The sequence below is a fragment of the Pelobates fuscus genome, chromosome 11 (assembly GCF_036172605.1).
Source record: "Pelobates fuscus isolate aPelFus1 chromosome 11, aPelFus1.pri, whole genome shotgun sequence".
In the NCBI taxonomy this organism is placed as follows: domain Eukaryota; kingdom Metazoa; phylum Chordata; class Amphibia; order Anura; family Pelobatidae; genus Pelobates; species Pelobates fuscus.
This window is the reverse complement of record NC_086327.1, coordinates 24,696,790-24,716,892: the sequence shown is the minus strand read 5'-3', so window position 1 is coordinate 24,716,892 and position 20,103 is coordinate 24,696,790. Positions and strand designations below refer to the sequence as shown.

The 20,103-nt window shown below is 43.5% G+C and overlaps 1 protein-coding gene across 4 annotated transcripts in view; it reads right to left on the bottom strand.

Moving 5' to 3' along the window:
- Positions 1-2,206: 2,206 nt before the first annotated feature.
- CIC (capicua transcriptional repressor) overlaps positions 2,207-20,103 on the bottom strand; it is a 124,699-nt gene continuing 106,802 nt past the window's right edge. For 3 of the 4 annotated variants that reach the window (XM_063436839.1, XM_063436841.1, XM_063436840.1), the window contains exons 9-22: positions 19,733-19,961; positions 19,425-19,525; positions 18,065-19,232; positions 17,754-17,962; positions 17,373-17,545; positions 15,652-15,836; positions 13,485-13,781; positions 12,397-12,586; positions 10,080-10,353; positions 9,681-9,922; positions 8,779-8,933; positions 6,691-6,822; positions 6,471-6,602; positions 2,207-5,214 (exon numbers count right to left, since the gene is read on the bottom strand). In XM_063436839.1, the coding sequence (XP_063292909.1) occupies positions 4,940-5,214; positions 6,471-6,602; positions 6,691-6,822; positions 8,779-8,933; positions 9,681-9,922; positions 10,080-10,353; positions 12,397-12,586; positions 13,485-13,781; positions 15,652-15,836; positions 17,373-17,545; positions 17,754-17,962; positions 18,065-19,232; positions 19,425-19,525; positions 19,733-19,961 (3,762 nt within the window). In that variant the 3' untranslated portion in view covers positions 2,207-4,939. The remainder of the gene's footprint in view (positions 5,215-6,470; positions 6,603-6,690; positions 6,823-8,778; positions 8,934-9,680; positions 9,923-10,079; positions 10,354-12,396; positions 12,587-13,484; positions 13,782-15,651; positions 15,837-17,372; positions 17,546-17,753; positions 17,963-18,064; positions 19,233-19,424; positions 19,526-19,732; positions 19,962-20,103) is intronic. The other variant, XM_063436842.1, reaches the window with a different exon arrangement.

Sequence of the window (20,103 nt, the reverse complement as noted above, 5' to 3'; positions counted from 1 at the left end):
GGGTTTTCTGCCCACGCTCCTCCCCCATCCGACATCAGCCAGGGAGTAAGACAATGCGCATGTGCAGCAATGGCCATGCTCACATTAGGATTTCCCCATAGGAAAGCATTAATCAATGTTTTGCCATGGGGGAAAAAAAATCTGACGCTGGAGGTCCTCATGCAGAGTGTGAGGACATCCAGCATCAGATACCGGACCTAAGGTCCATTTCAATTCAGGAAGCCCTCTAGTGGTTGTCTGGATAGTAATTATTGCAGTGTTTTTTTGTTTTTGAGAAACTGCAATAATTACCACTGCAGAGTTAAGGGATCTGGGACACTGCACCCAGACCACTTTAATGAGCTGAGGTAGTCTGGGTGCCTATAGTGTCGCTTTAAGGTGTATTTAAAACACACTCACATGGAACAGAGCCATGTGAATTAAAAAAACAAAAAACAAACTTTAAATTTACATAAATGTATTTTTCCTAAGAGGCACCACAAGTTTCCCTTACTATTATGATTTTGCAGTAGCTGGTGTTTTTTGGGGATATGGAGGTATGGTGGGGTTTAATGCTGTGGGGTGGCGTATTAAAACAGTAGTAGACTGTTTGTCCTGCATAGGAACGTTTACAGCCACTTAGAAATGAAAATGACATTCATGCCAAGTCTGGATCTTGTTTCAGGTAGCAGCGTACACAAATAAAGTCAGTCTGATTATCAGAGAAATTTAGGCTACAGATTTACAAATACAGTACCTTCAAAAGCATTAATAGGTTATGATGTTAGAGCCTGGTCCAGAGTTTACAAAACAATACTAATTCGGGTGAGCCAAGATGATTTTCATAAACCATTGAAAGGTGTTGTAGAGAAAACACAGTTGGTGCCACTTCTTAGACTTGCATTGGTTTACTTCAACTAAATTTAAGGGACCACTATAGACAATTCACTCTGGCTTTTCAGATAAAGGAGTGCCCGAAGTATGTAAAAATAATGCCAGGGTGGGTATTCATAAAATCCTACTGAAATACCCTGATATTTGTGGCATATCTTTGCCACTCTGTTTGTAAATAGTTGGAATTAGTTGAAATTGTATAAATGAAAATCCAAATTTAGCACCGTTTTATATGTTTAAGAACATTGTTGGAGTTGCATATCAAGCCCAGTGATACCGTTTTTATCTTTTGATTTCTATTTGGCCATTACTACGGGTTTTCATGGGACAAAAATCATACAGTACTCGTCAGTGTGTTTAGAATCTGTTTTAACGTTTTTTAACGTTTTTTCAAGAGAACGTCAATTTTGCAGCTCAGAAAGGTTTGGGGCGGTTTATTCATAAGCCATGTACTGAGTTGAAAACCGAAACTGCAAGATTCAGGAAAAGGTGGCTGAGCTGTGACAATAGCAGAACTGGAACACTTTCTAAATTAACTATTAAAACTACAAAAATACAGTTCAGACTGTATAGACTGATGCAATGCAGAATTTCCAAATTTGAGTCAGTCAGTGGGCTTAAACCTGGGGAAAACGCCTGTCTTTATAGATTACTGTGATGATAACTGAAGGGTCTACACACACGGTCATAGAATTACTAAACTTAACTGTAGTGGTTATGTTTTTTTTCTCCCAATTCTTTTTTTTTTAATTGTATTTTGGGGATTTGGGGAGTACTGTGAGTTACGGTTACTTTTTTTTTTTACCAACGCACTTCATGTCAGGTCCAATTTCTATAAAATCACAACATAATTTTAGACAATATTCTAGTTCGTTCTAGTTTAGAAATGGTTGAGTGCTTGAAACAAGCACCATCAATGCATTGAAATTGCTCCATTATATTCTACATCTGTACACACTGCTGTAGGAAGTAAATTGATATGTTTTAAAATATCCATGTTAAAACCTTTATGGGGCCTCCAACATTACCATAATTATGGATGGTACCATAAAAAGGTTCATAGGGCCACTTTTTATATTTATTCATTGTCGTGGGAGAATTTGAAATGTGCCGTTTTGGCCAGATAGCATTTCCCATTCACCCCGGGTTAATCAATAAATCCCTTTCATTTGCAAAACATTTAAATCTATTCCAACAGTCACTAAAAAGATTGGTCCCTATAAATACAGCGACAAAAGGGCCACTAGGACTTTGCAGAACTCATGAAGAAAAAAGAAACCCACACCTGGTTAAATTATACTTTTTGTCCACAGATGCACAACAGACGACAAGCATCTTTCAGTCTTATTTTAATTACAGTAAGAAATATTGCACATGATCAACATGTCTGTTCAGTCTCGGTTTTCTCTCTCTCTTTCTCTCTCTCTCTCTCTCTCTCTAACAAAACAAAATGTAAGCACAAAATGCAGCCATGTTCGGACTTATAGATGTGGTGGCGCTTCTCCTCTGCCTGCTCCAGTTCACGTGGGGTTAAAAATGTAAAGGCCTGCTAAGACACTACAAAGCAGCTCAGCCTCTCCAGGAAACACGTGGCTGTATATAAAAATGACTGAGCGTCACACTGCATTGTACCAATCTCTCTGCTTTCACACTGCCGACATACTTCTGGATCCATAAAGCGTAGATGGCATGAATCTTGTTCACTCCCACCACCACATGGGGGAGCCATGGCAATTAAGCAGTCCTGTAAAAAGGCAGTGACCTGCAGCACTTTTGAGAAGTTGACATATAGTTGAAAATACAGCATCTTTGTTTTGGAATAATGTTGGCCACCCATCAGAAATATAGCCAAAACTCAAAAAGCAAAGTGATTTGCAAATAGAAGCCGCCCATCAAATGCGCTGTACAGAATACACGGCCCGTAGAGGACTGACCAAGGTGGGCCCTGTGTATCCTATGACAGCGCCTGTCACTTTATAGAGCAGTGTGCAACTATGAATATAGAGTACAAATGCAGTGTACCCTCCATTTGTATTCACTGAAACTTGCACATGTTTATGGACAACACATTCATTCTATATATAGCACGTTATGATCTCTAAAGCGGGATGCAGTTCTGTATAACAGAATCATCCTTGTGTTTGCACCGTAAACCAGCATCTCAACCTGTGATATGTGCGACTGTTTTAACTACACCAAACAGCTGGAGCACTTACACGGTGGGTCTCTTCCCTAGCCCGATAAAAGCAGATAATTCATGTATAGTGTACATATTAGTTACATTCCCATTTTACATTGTTGTCTCTTTCTAGGTATGATGTAATTCTATACAGACGACATACACATCTCAACTACTGCCTGTAGATCACAACCTCCGATTTTGCCTGCAATGCACCTAGCCGTATACTGTAATATAGCACCATACACCAATGTACAGACATCACACAGCCTTCTTACTAAAGAACTGTATTACTAAACAGCCTAACGAGTGCTCACCACATCCAATTGTATCCTACAAAGTCCATGCAGCACCTTACCAGCTCAGTACCCTGCCAGCACAGTCCCATCAGTATAAAACGCAACACTATACAGCCTGCACAGTAAGCATCTGAATGCATCACTACACACCTTGCACAGGTCCTATCCGTATACAGCATCTGTCTACATGTGACTCACTTCACCTCTGGCACAGTCCGTTCAGTGTCCAATCTTATCCTTATAACCTCTGGCACAGTCCGTTCAGCATCCGTTTGTATGCATCATTATACAGGCTGCAGATTAGTCCTCATAGTATAGCATTATATTAATCACTACACAGATTCTACAGTGGCAGCAAATGTAAAAAAAAAAAAAAAAAATTTAAGTAAAAAGCTTGTAAGTGGAAAGATTTATGCATATTGCATGATGGGAGGACAGTCTACCAATCCTCAACTTTCTCAACGCTGAAACATACCTAAAGGGGCAAACAACACAGTCAGGATTTTGTGTTATGAACACCTATTCCTTGAAGCCCCTTACATACAGATATATCCACGTCCGTGTATATAGTGAACATACACACAGTGCATATATTTGTGTGTTGGGCAGATATGTCCGATTGATATACTGCCTGGGATGACCTGATCAGACCGAATTTACACACCACTCATCTTGCATAAAAATGTCTATATATAATTTATATATATATATATTTATACAGCTCTTGACAGTGCAGCTGCTTCTTACCCAACTAAAGTGTCATAAGAAAATATGATTTACCCATAAAAATCCCGTTCTCTCATCACAGCTGCAGTAAAAGGGACGACAGACTGTTGGAACCACGTGTTCGTTCAGTGTAAGTATACCCATTACACTCCCAAACGCATCCGGCAGTACACCCACTGTTCCCCTGCTATTTCACTACACACTTTCCATTCACCCGTTAGTCACTGCATCTCACAGTCATTCCTTAGTGGACTTAAGACATTCTGGTGCAGCCCACAGTCCGCCAAATAAGCATCTTCTAGTCATTTAGTGGGCCCTGAGTCTGGTGCCGCAGTGATCTTGGTATTATCATTAGCTAGCCTATGTGTTTGAAAACTAGAGCGGTATCAAATTGTCAACCCGCATTTCCTTCAGAGTTTCACACAACTTGTTGACCCCACTACGGAATCAGCAACGTGTTGGGATGTGACAGTTTGTGGACGAAAGACAAGGCAGCACTGTGTAGGACTTGTGTCTGTGCAGGTGCCTGTATGGACATTATCCCATGATGCAGGCTAGTACTGCCTTGTGTCTGTCTCGCTGGCAACAGGAAAAAGTCAACACATAGGGTCTCTCTACATGTGGGATGAGAAGATGCCACAGCCTGGTTGCCACTGCCTTGAGGAGGATGCTGCTGCCAGCACAGAGTGCACAGTCTACCCTGGAATAGGTGGATTGTCTATGCGTGAAAGTTCAATGCAAAAGGATTTAGTAGTTAACCCCACTTCACACCAGGGTATCCTTCAAGGGAGGTTGCCCATCCAGTCATGAAGGTCAGTTGGTGGCTGGGTGACAATACATGATGCATCTCACCCTTGGCCACTCATCTGCTGCTTGAAGGATCTTGGGGTTCTTGGCCTCCTTCCCATGTTGTTTCAGGTGGCTCGCTTGGCCGCAAAGTGGGATCTTGGGGTGGCTGCATGTCGGAGGGTCCAGCCTCTGATGTGCTGGGGGAAGGATGCTCGGGAAACTGGGGAGGTTCTGTAGGGGTTGCGGCCTGCATGATCTTCTGTCGGACCTCGCGGATCTTGAGTTGTAGACAGACTTTAGTGGGGAAGATGTCCGAGTAGCGAGACTGAAAGGCAGCGGTGGCCTGAGCTAGAAAGGGAAAGTAAAATGTTAGTTTTTGGTATATATGCACAATACTACCTAAAACACACAATCACATTAGAAAGTAGAATCAGAGTGTATGATTGCTTCTAGAATCATGACCCAAATGAAATCTTTTGGATTAATATGAATACATCCTACAACTTGGCTTCAAACTTTGTGTCACTCGGCAGCGCTGTATTTAGCGCGAGGCTGACAAGGCATTTGCATTGGGCTGCACTTTCAGGGGGCGGCAAAAAAGCCGCCCCCCAAACGCCCTGGCAAATGTCTGTCAAAAAGCGTATGTGTGTTTGTCATTGAGAGTGTATATGGGTTTGTGTAGGTTTGTCAGTGAGTGTGTGTGTGTGTGTCTGACACTGAGTGTATATACGCCTGTCAGTGAGTGTGTATGTGTATCTGTCAGTGAGTATGTGTGTGTCCCAGTGTGTGTAAGCGTAACTGAGTGAGAGTGTGTCTTGTCAATGAGTATGCATGTGTGTCTTGTCAGTGAGTATATGTCTGTCGGTGAATGTGTGAGAGTCTGTGAATGTGTACGTTTTAGTGAAAGTGTGTGTGCTGGTTAAACAGTGTGTGTGTGGCAATGAATGTGTATCTGTAAGTGAGTGTATGTCAGTGTATGCATCAGTGAGGGCGTGTGTCTGTCAGGAATGGAAATTTGGAGGGGGGGGTGTCTGAGTTGTCATGCCTAGGGCAGCACAAAACCAGAATACACCACTATCACTCGGTCCGTTCACAATTTGGTTTTCAGCCAAACATAGTAAACACTACAGTAGCCTGTACCCTGCCGGTCGGTTCCTGCCAAGTTCAGCAGAGCTTTAACAAAGAATCTGAGGGATCAGAAACACAGAATCCCTGCTGGACTCAAACAATCCCTGGAGAAGTGATGTCATAACTAATGCAAAAGTACTTTTCTCATCTCTATATAATGTGCTTTGATTCTCTCTTATCATTCCATCTCACACTCTACCTTCTAATCAATGTCATTACCTTCCCTTCTAAATATACACCATGTCTAATTTCATTACTTAGCCCTCTCCATCTTTTCACACTTGCTTCTCCATTTTCTTACATGGTTCACCCGATTAACCCATTCTCGCATTAAACATTATGTCTGTCTTTGTGCTTCTTCCTTTAATCGACTCTCTAATTTCTTACTTTATTTGTATGTTCTAAACTTTCTATGAATGCACATGCTTCTGTTCAAACTCTCTTGCCAATAATCCCACCAAACCAATAATGCTTACAGGAAGGGAAGAAGCCATGGTCTTGGAAGAGCTGCATGACCAGAGCTCTTCGTTGATCCAGCGTTCGTCTCAGTGAGGAGTAAGGGGCCTTCTCATATTCCAACTCAGCCAACATGTCTTCTGCCTCACTTGCTGCAAGGAAGAGAATAAAACTTGTGAGGCACAGAAAAACAAGAGGACATAAGGACACAGGACATTAAGGAGGAAGCACTATCCCTACCTGTTCGATCAAATGTAAAGATGTCTCCTTCACACTTGGCACTCTTCGGTGTGTTGGGCTCGGAACTACAGCTTGAACGTCTTCGTATCTTCCTCTTGGGTGAGATTGGATCTTCTGTTGAGGAGTCTAAATCTGCACAAAAAAATGCCATTGTGACACACGATAGTGCACTTTAATTTACTTCTTGTATGATGAAAATGCTATCCCAGCATCCCAGTTTAAATTCTGTATAACATGTGACTTTTGCAATTAAGGAAACACTCCAAACACCATAAACACTACAGTCTGCTGTAGTGGTTATAGTGCCAAGAATGCTATGGCACCAACTCAGCATAATCTGTCAAACCATTTTAGTACGGTCTGTCATTTACCGTCATCCCATGGGGCACCAGTGCTGCTTCTAGTTTTCTCAAGCAGCAGAAGCTGGATGCCAACGTAGGTTATTTTTTATATGTGAATAGACCTCAACTCAGTAGCGTGCATCCCGGGGTCGCTACTGCGACCGGGCCCGGCCGCCCTGCGACCCGGTATGTACCCAGTGTGGCCATCCTCTTCTCCTGGGGGGCCCAGGAGCCGGCCATCTCAGGGCCCCCTGAGGCTGGCCCTGGTTTCACCCGGTGGAGGGGCTGGCGGGCGCGAGAGCACTGATTCCGGAGCCGGAATATGACGTCATATTCCGGCTCCGGCATCAGTACGCGGCGCGCGAGGGAGCTGAAGTGGAAGCACTCAGGGGAGAGTGCTCCCTAGCCAGCCTGCCTGGTGACCGGCCACTGAGCAACACCACTGGACCCCAGGGAATCCCCTCAGCACTCCCAAAGGTAGGGAGGCTGGGGGATAAAAAAAAAAAAAATGTAAAAAATGTGTGTGTGTGAGTTTGTGTCCGTGTGTGTGTTAGTTTGTGTGTGTCCGTGAGTGTGTTACTGAGTGTGTGTGTGTGTGTGTGTGTCTGTGTGCGTCTGTTACTGAGTGTGTATGTATGTCTGTCGCTGAGTGTGTGTGTCTGTTAGCTAGTGTGTATGCGTCTGTTCGTGTGTGTGTGTGTGTGTGTGTCTGTTAGCTAGTGTGTATGTGTCTTTAGCACTTACCTTTCTCCAGCGCCGGACTCCCTTGGCACTGGGGATCCCTCCGCCCCGATCCGCCTCTCAGCTCCGAATGCGCGGCAAGAGCAGCGCGCGCAATCAAACCGCCCATAGGAAAGCATTACTCAATGCTTTCCTATGGACGTTCAGTGTCTTCTCACTGTGATTTTCACAGTGAGAATCGCGGAAGCTCCTCTAGCGACTGTCAATGAGACAGCCACTAGAGGATGGATTAACCCTCTGTTTTCAGCTGCAGGGTTAAAACTAGAGGGACCTGGCACCCAGACCACTTCATTGAGCTGATGTGATCTGGGTGTCTGTAGTGGTCCTTTAAGTGTATAAGTATCTGCATGCACTGGTGTACATACCACGGTCGCAGCCCTGCGACCAGGTGCCCGACACCATGTGTTGCGACCCCGGCCCGCGCAGAGTAAGCGGGAGGGGGGGGGGGGGGGGGGGCACGGATCAGTTTTCGCACAGGGGCCCCATGGGTTGTGTGTACGCCACTGCCTCAACTGTAACACAATGGTCATCCTTCACAGACTCGTGAACCTTGACAATTCTAAGCCCACGCAAAGCTGCTACATGCACTCTGCAGGGCAACATCCTTCCTGTACTGACATTATTAGAAGAGCAGACATGTCCAGTAAACCAAGTAGATCTGTAGAGCCTAGCTGAAAGCAAGTCCAGGTTAACAAAACAATTTGAAGTGATAAAATGGATTTGTTCTAAATATTGGAAAAAAGAAGCTTAAGTCACAGAGTTACATAAAAAGATCCTACACCAGTCCGAGCTAGTAAAGGCACCTGATATGTGCGGGTGGTTTATTGAAGACCAATATCTCTCCCAAGCAGCAAATTACTGCGCTACAGCTTCCATAGAATTCTCAGTTTATCTAAAATCAAGGGATTCTGAAAATCATGCCCCGAATCATGAAAGAGACACCTGTGTCTCTTTCTAACAAGTGTTCTAAGCATTTAACTGACAATCCCCAGCACGGTGCACATACCAGTGGAATTCTTGCGCTTTTTACGGTAGGAACCCAGGATAGCACGAGGAGAGGTAGCTAGAGACTGCAGCGTTGGAGAGGGCAGAACCTCCTCTGGCTTGAACTCGGGAAGTTCAGCAAAGCGCTCCTCAAAATCCACTTCTGACAGGACCCTGCTGGGAGTAGAATAAGAGAGATGAGTAGATTGGAAGGGACAGTGAGGTGGTCAAGGAACCAAAAAATAAAAACCTATTGGTAATGAAGGCAGACGAGATGTGAGAAAGATCAGTGCTCTGAAGGATGCCCGTTATAAGGAAGAAGAACGGGCAATATTGAAGATAAGAGTATTCTGTAATATGGAGGTTTGAAAGCTTGTCAGTAAATTAAAATCAGAGAGTAAAAACTTGGATACTTTCTGTAAAGTCAAAAGAGTAGTACTCTATATGGCAGTGTAGGGAGTGATCAGTAGTTGCAGAGGGTTTCAATACATGGAGTATTGAGATTAGTAACGGGTGGGCTAATAACCGATGTTTGTTATGTAAAGGGCAATAGAAACGGTCAATGATGCAATTGATGAAGCAGGTACAATCAGTGGGAATGGTGAGTGGAATCAATGACATTGGGAGAAGGTCCGATTAGAAGTAGGTGTAAGAACGAATGATGAATGAATTACCTAAATGAATAAATAAACTGACTTTCACATACTTTAAAACTACTCCTGCTTCAGCATACCGAATTTAAAACTTTGACTCATTGGCATAATAGATAGTATGAGCAAAAGCTGGACTTAAGAGGTAAGAGGTGGTGAGAATTATTTGGTTACTAGCAAAAGACACCCTGAAGAATATTGCAAAATGTGTCGGAGGATTAAAAAGCAGGGATTGTGGTGGGATAGGAGGCAGAGAGACTCATGCAGGACTCACTTGTCTACCGAGTCAAAGGTCTTTTTCAGAGGAGGTGGACGCACTTTCACTTTCTTGACAATTCCATCCTTCCTCTCAGAAGATTCGGACATGGAACTGGTGGCCCGACTGTCTCCAGCAACAGCGCTCACACCTGGGGTGACAGGAACGGCTGCTGGAGATGACGAAGGTGGTGGAGCAGGTGACATGCTGGTTGTTTCTGAGCGACTCTCCGATACGGTTACTTTCCAATCTAAAGAAAACTGACCAAGGAGAGAGATTAAATTATTTTTAAGTTCTCATTTCCAACTTCCATCACAATTAACTGTAATGCAATGTTAAAATGTTAAGAGTACGTTGGTATGTATAGTTAGCACAATGGGGGATGTTGTGATTAAGTAAATGGTATCTGCAAGTTACCCCAGGCTCTTTCTTGATAGTAGGCGATTGGGGGGGTTCTCGATGGTCATCTGCCTGTACGGAGGATCCAGTCTGAGGGGACGCCACAGCTCGATCTTCAGTTACACTCTTTAGCCATACATCTCGGGAAGGTCGATCCTCTGCCGCGGACATCCTCTGCTTTCCTTGTGCAGGGTCTTGAGGAGGTGCTGGAGGGAAAGGGCTCACAGAGGCTGTAGGAGGTTCTCTTGGTGCTTCCCGACTCAAAGACACTCCACGATGCTCCCCTGTGTATCTAAAACAAAAACCATGAAACTAGCAGTTTAACAGAGCAACATTACATTTCTCAGTGTTTGCAACTTTTCATACTGAACCACTGGGCATAGAGACTCCAAGCACCATAACCACTTCACATCACTGAACTCAGCATTTGGCAATAAAGTTTTCCATTCAGGACAATTGGGTGTTTGTGAATCAGTCCCTTAGTTATTGCAAGATTGTATAAACATCCTACTATACCTACCAGGATAACACAATAAATAACTGTATAATGCATTGCTTTACTTCAATTGAGGAGTAAACCGTTCAAGTTAATTATAGTTTTCAAACGAACACTGGGGTCAATTTGTTTACTAATCTGTAATTGTTACAAGGGGAATTCCTAACCCTGACCACAAAGGTTGAAGTGTTAATGGTGCCTACATATTGTTATTTTAATAAAGGACTCTGATTCATGAAGTTTTCAATTCTTATCTTTCAATCGCTTCCTGAAAATATACCATCTGCTCTAAATTAGTAACAGTCTGACATAGTTCAGTGATGTATAAATGCTGAGTCACTAAGTGACTCAGAAAAACAATGGGTCACAAGTAATGCAAAAATGTTTAATACTTAAAAAATAAATAAAGATATTTGAAGCCAGCCTTTAGAAAATTATTTGCCACCCCATTTGTTTATTATTATTATTATTATTTTTTTTTTTTTAAACAGGAATGATCTAAATGAAAAGGAGGAGGTGGGGGGACATCTCACATCTATTAAGCCATCACAAAGTAATAAAAAAAAAAACAAAAAAAAAACACACAGGATGGAAAGAAAGGAAATAAATTAAGGTGCAACCATTTGGACAAAGCTCAGTTTGGAAGACAAAGCTTCATTAAATGTATAAATATAGGATGAACATCTAGAATCAGAACAACAACTGATTTGCAGATCTAATTAAAAAAAAAAAAAAAAAAAAGTGATTTGTGGTTTGGTGCAGAGTGAAGTAATAGTGCCGCTATATCACCCGTGAATCAATCTTTGTAAATTCACAGAAAACATAAATTCAAACCAACACAGTAAAGTGAAAGCACAGACAGAAAAAAACCATAAAGGAATATTACCCTTTACGAGGGATACCCATCAAAAAGGTAATATTCAGATCTTTTTTTATTTCCTTTCTGCGTGGCCTCTTTTCTGTATTGTTTTGATTTGCAGATCTAGTCTCATCTGCCTGTAGTTTGGATAAATGGTCATCCTACAAGTCTATGTGCTCGTTTCAACAGTTACCTTGCTCTCTTTCTTTGATGTCCACAAAGTCTCTTTTATTCCCTTCCTTGTGTTACCATTTACTTTTTTTTTTTATTCTACTCTAAGTGCGCTTGTGTTTTTTCCCCTTCTGATTTAACTTCTGTCTAGGGACCGTTAAAATTTCTAGCTATACATCACCTATTGTATTTAAGTTTTCACCTTCCACCTTGTGTCTCTGGTAACGAACAATTTCCTCTAACACAAAGTGTTTTCTCCCATTCACCCTCCATGACAAAGGTATCCATTATTCTGTTGTTCCAACCTTCTTACCAGATTTCCCAACAGCACTCCTAAGAACTAGAATTCTATTTCCTACCGGTGAAAGAAATTATTAAAGTATTGTGGATATAATAATTCGTAGGATTAATGCCCCATTAATGACAAAGAAGCCCCGTCACGAATGAGCTTTTTGCACGACTGAATAGCCAACTAAAAGCTAACTATATTTTTATTTATTCATTCAATGTCGGACACACTAGGCAAGACATCTAAAGTAGATTAGCTCCAATAGTGCTGTGGGCATGAACTTGCAATGCACAACTAAAGGAATTCCTAAGTGCGCTGCCTGTGCTAGGTGGAGGGAAGGGATTATTTTTTTATTAAACTCACCTCTACTGCTTTTTTCAACCCAGGAAAACAAAGCAATATATTTTCATACTAAGTAATCTAAATGTTCATCATACTATTACGGTCTCACATATATAGGAGCTGAATGTGTGCCATGTTCAGAATAAAAAAAAAAAATACAAAATATGGGTCAGCTTACCTAGACTCTGTGTTCTCTTCCCTCGGGGGTAAAGGAGAGTGGCGTGGGGTGGAACGCACACACGTGGATGGCGGTGTCACTTCATATGACCCCACTGGGATGTTTGCAATGGCAGCTTTCACTTTTTGAGGTGGTTTTGGAAGGTTCCTCTGAGTCTTCGGTGTTACCAGACTGAAGGTAACGGAGGCAGCTGAAAAGTCACAGAAAGTTCAAATATTAGAAGAATTCATGTAAAATATTCTTTTACCACAATACTGTACTTACCCAAAAGATAAAAATTCAGAAAAGAAAATATAAATATATAAAAATTCCTAAAATCCCATGAATGCCAGATTTTTTGCGCCTGAGCTTTGTACTGTATTCACGTTGAGACCACTCAAAGCTTCAGAGCAAGAAAACAGAAAAAAATCTAATTGAAGTCAGTGGAGACTGGAGTAACTCCATCTGGCTACATATGAGATTGTCTCTTTAAAACTCAGAATTACATATTCCCCACCAATTTGCCAGATGCACTGGTGCAGCATTTCTCTGCAGACACCAAATTATGCATCTATTCACTGGGATGCGTGTTACTTGTCACCCCAGTAAAACTTCAATAGCATTTAGTGGGGTACAAGAATGAGGTATTTTTACTTGCAGTTCCGCTTTAAACCACAAAGCTCCAGTCTGGTTTGATCTCGAGAAATTGAGAAATGGTTTTGACGTAACATACACATTAAACAAAACACTTCTAATTGGAAATAAAGAAGCATTTAAGCAAAAAGTCGAATTTTCAGAACACATTAAAGAGAACGTTGGCTTTATGTTTAACACCATTTAGGTCTACGCTTTGACAGACACCATTGTATTATTTACCATTCTTTTATTAACTTTTTCCAGATCTAACTGGCGAATCCTGCAAATATGCATAATAGAGAAAAACAGATGTTCCCATAAACAAATAAATAAAAATTACATATATTTCAATTTTTGTATGTGACCCATGAGGCTCAGTAAACAAAACAAAATTAAACTTAGTTCTCAACAGTTAGGAGTGCCAAAGGTTAGCAATGACTAAAATAGACAGACGTACAGTCACATGTACATACCGGTGACAGTTGCAACCTGGTTGGTATTTCCTCCTGTACATGGTAGTGGTGAAGCACAGTTCATCTGTGTGGAAGCAACTGCCTTAGGCAGGATGGTGGCAGGAGCAGCTGGCATATTGCCAGTGCTTGCCACAGTGTACACCAGGCTCTGTGCAGGTGAAGGAGCAGGAACAGTGAGGGTGTTGGACCCAACCGAAGGGTAAACTGTTAACACTTGGTTGCTACATGATGAGGGCACAGGAGGAGTTGAGGCTGGAGAAACAGCCACTTGCCCAGGGGTAAGAAGCTGACTTTGACCTAGGACAAAAAACAAAAAAAAACAATGTCAGGCAACAAGTTACAGTTGCCAACAAAAATTTTATTAAATTCACACATTTAAAAATTAAATCATCGGGGCGGGGCCTGGCTGGCAACCGAGATGGCCGCATGCAGAGTGTGCTCCGGGTAAAGCACTCCAGCAGAGCCCTAGTTCAGAACCTTTACATCAGCAAACTCGACTACCTGAAAGCAGGCCAATGCAGACTTTACTTCTGCAACACCTGAAAGACTCCTGGACACAAAATGAGCAGCCTGTTCTCGGCACACAACTGCGCCCTACGTGGGGGTGCTAGCGTGGAAGAAGCGGACGATCTTCCTGCTGGCTATCCGGCTGCTAAAAGTGGACGCGACAGGGGCCGGTGGGGGTTATCCCGGCACCAGCACACACCGCAATCACGACCACCCGGTGGCCCTGCGACGCAGCACATGTCCCTGCTGGAAGAATCGGCGGAAGCCAAGAAGGCAGGCGCAAGACCCCACAACTTGCCACAAGGCCCGAGGGAAACGACTCTCGCTAAGATGGATGCACTACTCACAGAATTTTGGCGCAAGCTCGAAGAGAGGCAACGGAGTGCCAGCAAGCTAGACCTCTCACCTCTGGCTGCTGACAAAAAGAACCGAAACCAGCCCACACCTAAAGCACCGGAGGCCCACAGACAGGAAGCCTCCACTCGACGACCACACACCCATGCATTCACTCGCACTAAGAAGAGGAGGACAGTCCGTAGGAGGAGTGCAGTTCCAGCAAAAATACCTCACCGGCAATGCCTCATCAAGCTACAAGCCACCAGGCGAATCACCGCCGCAACGCAGAAAGTGAGGAGGCCGGCTGGATGCCACCGACTCGCTATGGCTGAGCCCTACCGCCAACGGCACACCTCGCACCCTTTAAGAGATCCTGCCCATCACAAAGAGAGGCACCAAGGAAGAGGGTCGCTGTCCCAGGTGATGATTGACGCTACTCCCCAAGCCTGCACCTAACTGAGCTCACCAGGGACGGACAAGGTCCTGTACCTACCCTGCCTTACTAGACACTCCACTGGTTGGGACTGTAGATACCCACTGAGGGGCATCGGGTAGCTGTAAACGCAGGGCCATATCCTGCCACAGGCCTCCCACCACATCAGGCCACACACAGCAGTAATTACCCTAACTAGCCTAAATTGGTTTCACCATAGCTTGATACTTAACACCTCTGGCTGAACAGGCACCCTGTACCGTTATTATGCTCCAATGTTCCATATTGTTTTAACTTACTTATTTTGCTAACCATAACGAATCGCGTTTTCACATCATCAGTTAGCCAAGGCTGTATGACGGGGGCCAGGGGCAAATATATGTGGTGTGTAACCCCCAACATGTTAAAATATGTATCTTAGTCTACTACAAAAAGCCTAAAGGGATTAATTCTACTCACCAGAACAAATACAATAAGCTGTAGTTGGTTCTGGTGACTATAGTGTCCCTTTAACACTACATCACTCAAGTGCAATGAATATATAGGTGGGCTAATAAAATTTTTTACTCCTTACTCCTTGTATTTTTCCTTCGCCCTTAGTGACTGAACCACATTAAAAATAGACCTGATCTGCAAGGAGGAAACTTTATATAAAACATTTACTCGTTGGATACCTGTAATTGTTAGCAACATATTCAAATAAGTTCTATGAAGCGATCATGTAGAAAACATGGAAACCTATGGGCTGTGTGCTTTAGGAATTGAAGAAATGACAGCCATACTGGTGCAGATTAGTGCACACATTACCCTATACACGCAGCTCAAGCCCAGCATGCAATGCTTGCCACTACAAAGTGCTGGATGCTGCATTAATAGGCTACGATCTCTTACCTGCCAACAGTGGTTGGACGATTGCTTGCCCACTTGGTCCGATGGTTGTGAATCCAAGGGCCATAGACCCAGTCCCCAGTTGGGTCTGAACACAGGTTGTGGAGCCAGCAGGTACCGTCTGGCAGTGAGAGCTGCTGGTTACCAGGGGGAGCGCATGACCCCCTGCAGAGGGCACGTATGTGATCCTGACCCAAAGTAAAATAAGGTTTGGTGAGACCACTGCAGAGTGGAGTTGAAAAGTGAGTAGACACAGGCAGGGACTAAAACACAAAAATGGTCTATATACTAAACATCAAATTTGTCAGCTGTGTTATCACTCTTATTGACATACATGATTCTGTCTGTCCGAAAGCATTGAGAGCGGTTACATTACCTCCATTGGTCAAAAGTAATTAGGCACCTAAACAAGGAGGTTATTGGTGTATGTGCTTTGACCATCGAAGGGACACTATAGTCACCAAAACAACTTGATCATGTCTGTAAAGTTTCACTGCTCAATTCCATGCCATTTAGGGTTTAATCACTTTGTTTATGCAGTCCTATGCACACCTCCCCTGACAGTGACTGACAAAGACCGCATGAAAACAAAATGGTTTAATTTTTAATCCAATGTTAAAAACGTCTAAAGTAAGTTATCTCCTGCTCTGTAAATAAAACTTACATCACACACACAGGAAGCTCCCTTTAGGGTCTAGCAAGCTATTACCAGAGCAGGAGGTACAAAATTGTAAATTAAACAGAATTTGAAATACAGGAAGTGTAAACATTAGATGACTCTTTACAAGAAGTGTTTAGAAAGGCTGTGCAAGTCACATGCAGGGATGTTCTGCATAACAAAAGTGATTTATCGCCTAAATAGCAAACATTTGAGCAGCGAGACTGCAGGGTCATGATATATACACCAAAACTGATCTATTAAAGGACCACTATAGGCACCCAGACCACTTCAGCTCAATGTAAACAATGTTTACATTGAGGGTTCATCCAGCCTCTAGTGGCTGTCTCCCTGACAGCCACTAGAGGCAGCTTCCACAATCCTGAATACAAAAAAAAAAAAAAAAAAAAAAAAAAAAAAAAAAAATCGCATTGAAGACACTCCGGACGTCCATAGGAAAGCATTGAGTAATGCTTTTCTATAGGCGGTCTGAATGCGCGCGGCTCTGGCCGCAGATGCACATTCGGAGTGAACGGCGGCGGGGGGAGGAAAGGTCATCGGCGCTGGATTAAGTTAAGTGGCTGAAGGGGTTTTAACCCCTTCAGCCCAGTGGGAGGTGGGTCCTAATAACCCTATAGTGCCAGGAAAACTAGTTTGTGTTTTCCTGGCACTATAGTGCTCCTTTAACCCCTTAAGGACACATGACATGTGTGACACGTCTTGATTCCCTTTTATTCCAGAAGTTTGGTCCTTAAGGGGTTAAGCTAAAGTTGTTTTGGTGACTATAGTGTCCCTTTAAAATAAAAATAAAAAGCCACAGTGTAAAAACAAATGTCTTGAATACAGTAGGTTAAACATAGCATAGGGGGAGATTGGAATAAAAAGGACTATTTTACAACTAAGCAATCCCACAGTTTTTTGTAAATTTCAATACTGCAATCAAGGCCAGATTTTAAAACATTCCCTCCCCTCCCACTTCATCTGAATGTGTTGTAATTCAACTACTTTTTACTTTGGTCTATATAAATATTGCACTGTTGCAATTCTGTTGCATGTTTATTTTTACCTGGTGGAAGGTGGCAAGATCACTTTCTGAGGTTGGGATGATGCTGCCATTACAGTGGCAGTTGCCATGGTGACAGGGATACCACTTTGGAGTGTGGAACTGCCTTGGTTCGCTAAGGCACTCTGGGGTGGAGCAGGTGACTGAACCACAGGCATGGGAGTGATCTGAATTATCTGAAAGAGGAGAAATCAGAACATAAACGAGAGATTTAAAGGGTCGAAGCAGAAGATCTAAAAGCAGAGGTTAAAAATGGAAAAAAGCAAACAGGGTTATATGTCAAACAATAAGTTCTTTGGTTATGGGAACAAGCAAATATTCAGAGAAAACAAAAAGAATATTGATGGGTAAGAGCAAAGGACAATTATGTAATCCATGTAATACCTTGTTGGCGGGCTGTCCTCCATTTTGTATGGGGAAGGGAGGGGTTACTAGAGGGAGTTGTGCAGTCGGTCCAGTACGCACAGCCACATGGGGAGCAGTCATGGGGACAAGCATCTTTCCCTGAACCTGTGTGTTTGGTGAAAGAATTCCTGGGCCAGGAAGCAGCTGAGTGGCACCTCCAGGGGTCGGGGCAGGAGACACAGATTGAGCTGAAGGTTTAAAAGGGAAAGAAAATTAAGGAAGAGGTGAGATTCAAAATGAACCAGTTGCAGAGGATGGAAAATGAGAGGGCAATATATAGAGTTGCCTACCTTTGCCAGCAGCGGACACTATTCCCACTGATGGGCTGGCAGCAGGCCCCGGTTGAACGATTGGAAGGGCTTGAGGGGCTGCAATGACCTTAGCGTTGGTTGGAGGGAGGGTAAAGTGAATGCTTGCTGCTGTGCCTCCTGGCAGCTGCTGTGGGATGGTAGGTAGGATGTACTGCACTTGTGTGATGCTGCCCCTCTTGCCCGGGGCAGCAGGGAGCAGCTGCTGTGATTGCAGGATTCCTAGCGGTACTGCTCCATTGGGACTGCCTGTGGGATTCTGGGTAATGAACTGTACAGCGGTTACTGGAGCAGAGGCTGTCCCAGAACTGGGTGCTGGCTGTCCATAATTTGGTGCACCTACAAGTAGATTTGTTACCAGCCCGCCAGCTGGCTTGCCCTGTGTTTGTGAAGTAGCTTGGGATGCCAGTTGCTGAATTGGCTTCCTTTCATGAGCATACACCACTCCAATGCCCACAGGTGAACCAGATATCCTGCCTTCGCACAAATCGCTGTTACTGCTGCTCCTTGAAACTGGCAAGGGTTTGCTGGCAATAGGCACAGGGGTGCTGCTAACTGGTCTTACCACATTGGTAACTGCTGTGGAGGCTGGTTTTAAACTAGTAGGCAGAATACCAAGTCCTTGCGGCCCTGACACAAGTACTGTCCCCATGGTGGAAACATGGGATCGGTTGTCAGAAGTCCCCTTGTGTGCTTCATAGAGCCTCGGTGCAGAAGAATATACTGTGCTTGAAGGATAGGTACTTGGTAAACTGGGCATAACCAGAGCTTGGGGCGGACCAGAGGAAATGACGGACTGAGTTGTGTACGTGGTGTACTGAGACACAGGGAGCGAAACCTCCACGGAAACTTTCTGCCCCCCGCACTCTACACTGCGCTTTCTTTTGTAGCCAATGCTAGGGTTCACCATGGTGAACCGCACCTCTGGAGGTCTTTTGGTAGGATGCTGTGCGGGGGGCCTGGGAGGGGGCTTAGCAGGAGGAAGAGGGGGATATCCACGGGGAAAAGAAGTCTGTGGGTGGTCACTGGTTTTTGGGGAGTGTGACACGTTTTGGGATCTTTCGGACTTCACATCATCATTGGAAAGGGAGTAAGTGCCGGATAACGAGGAGGGCAGTATAACAGGCGAGAAGACTCCCTGTGCAGGCACCTGGAAGGGGTCAAATCGAATGAGCAATCAGGACAAGGATAAAGAACAAATGATTCTTGATTTCTGTGTTATTTTAAAATACAAAAATTATATACAAATTATCAATTTTATTTAATAAAGAAAGGAAGGGTCACTCTCTGTCTATTATGCTCCTTAAATTCTCCAATAGACCAGGCTTCCTTCCAAACATACCTTCCTCTCTACCTCATCCCCAGAGACACCCTCGCTGTCGCTGTCTGTGACACGTTCTTTACACTTTAGGTCTATGTCTGGGCAGCCAAATCCGTCATCAGCTGGAAAGGAAAATTAAAGAGAGAGAGCATTTAATGACTAAAAGAAAAGCAAAAGAAACTATGGAAAAGTAATGAAAGACTGGTTAAAAAAAATAAAAAAAATAAGTGAAATGAAATGGCCCAACTAGGTATTTTAAAAGAAAAATAGTTAATGGAAAATCAGTCACAATGAATGACCTGCATCCGAAAATGTAGACAGAAACTCACCTATGACATCATCGTCTCCCTCTTCCTCACAAATGACCATTCTCTCTTCGTCACTGGTCATGTCCTCGCTGGCTGTGCGTTGAGGACAGTATGAACCAGCCAGAGGAGGACAGGTTCTGGACGCAGGACATGCAGAGGCTTCGCTGATTGTGGGAGTAGAGAATGTGGAAGACTCTGGGGTCCCAAATGTGGCTTTCTGATTGGAGTATGGAGATCTGCTGGAGCACATCTGGAGCAGGAGGGAACAATAAACAGGCATTTGTAGATCATCAGTAAAATCTTTCTTCTGTAATTCTGGTATGAGAGGAATTGTGCACATAACTATGTTGTGCTATGTACAAGTGGCACTTCAATGGTTACACAATGAGCTG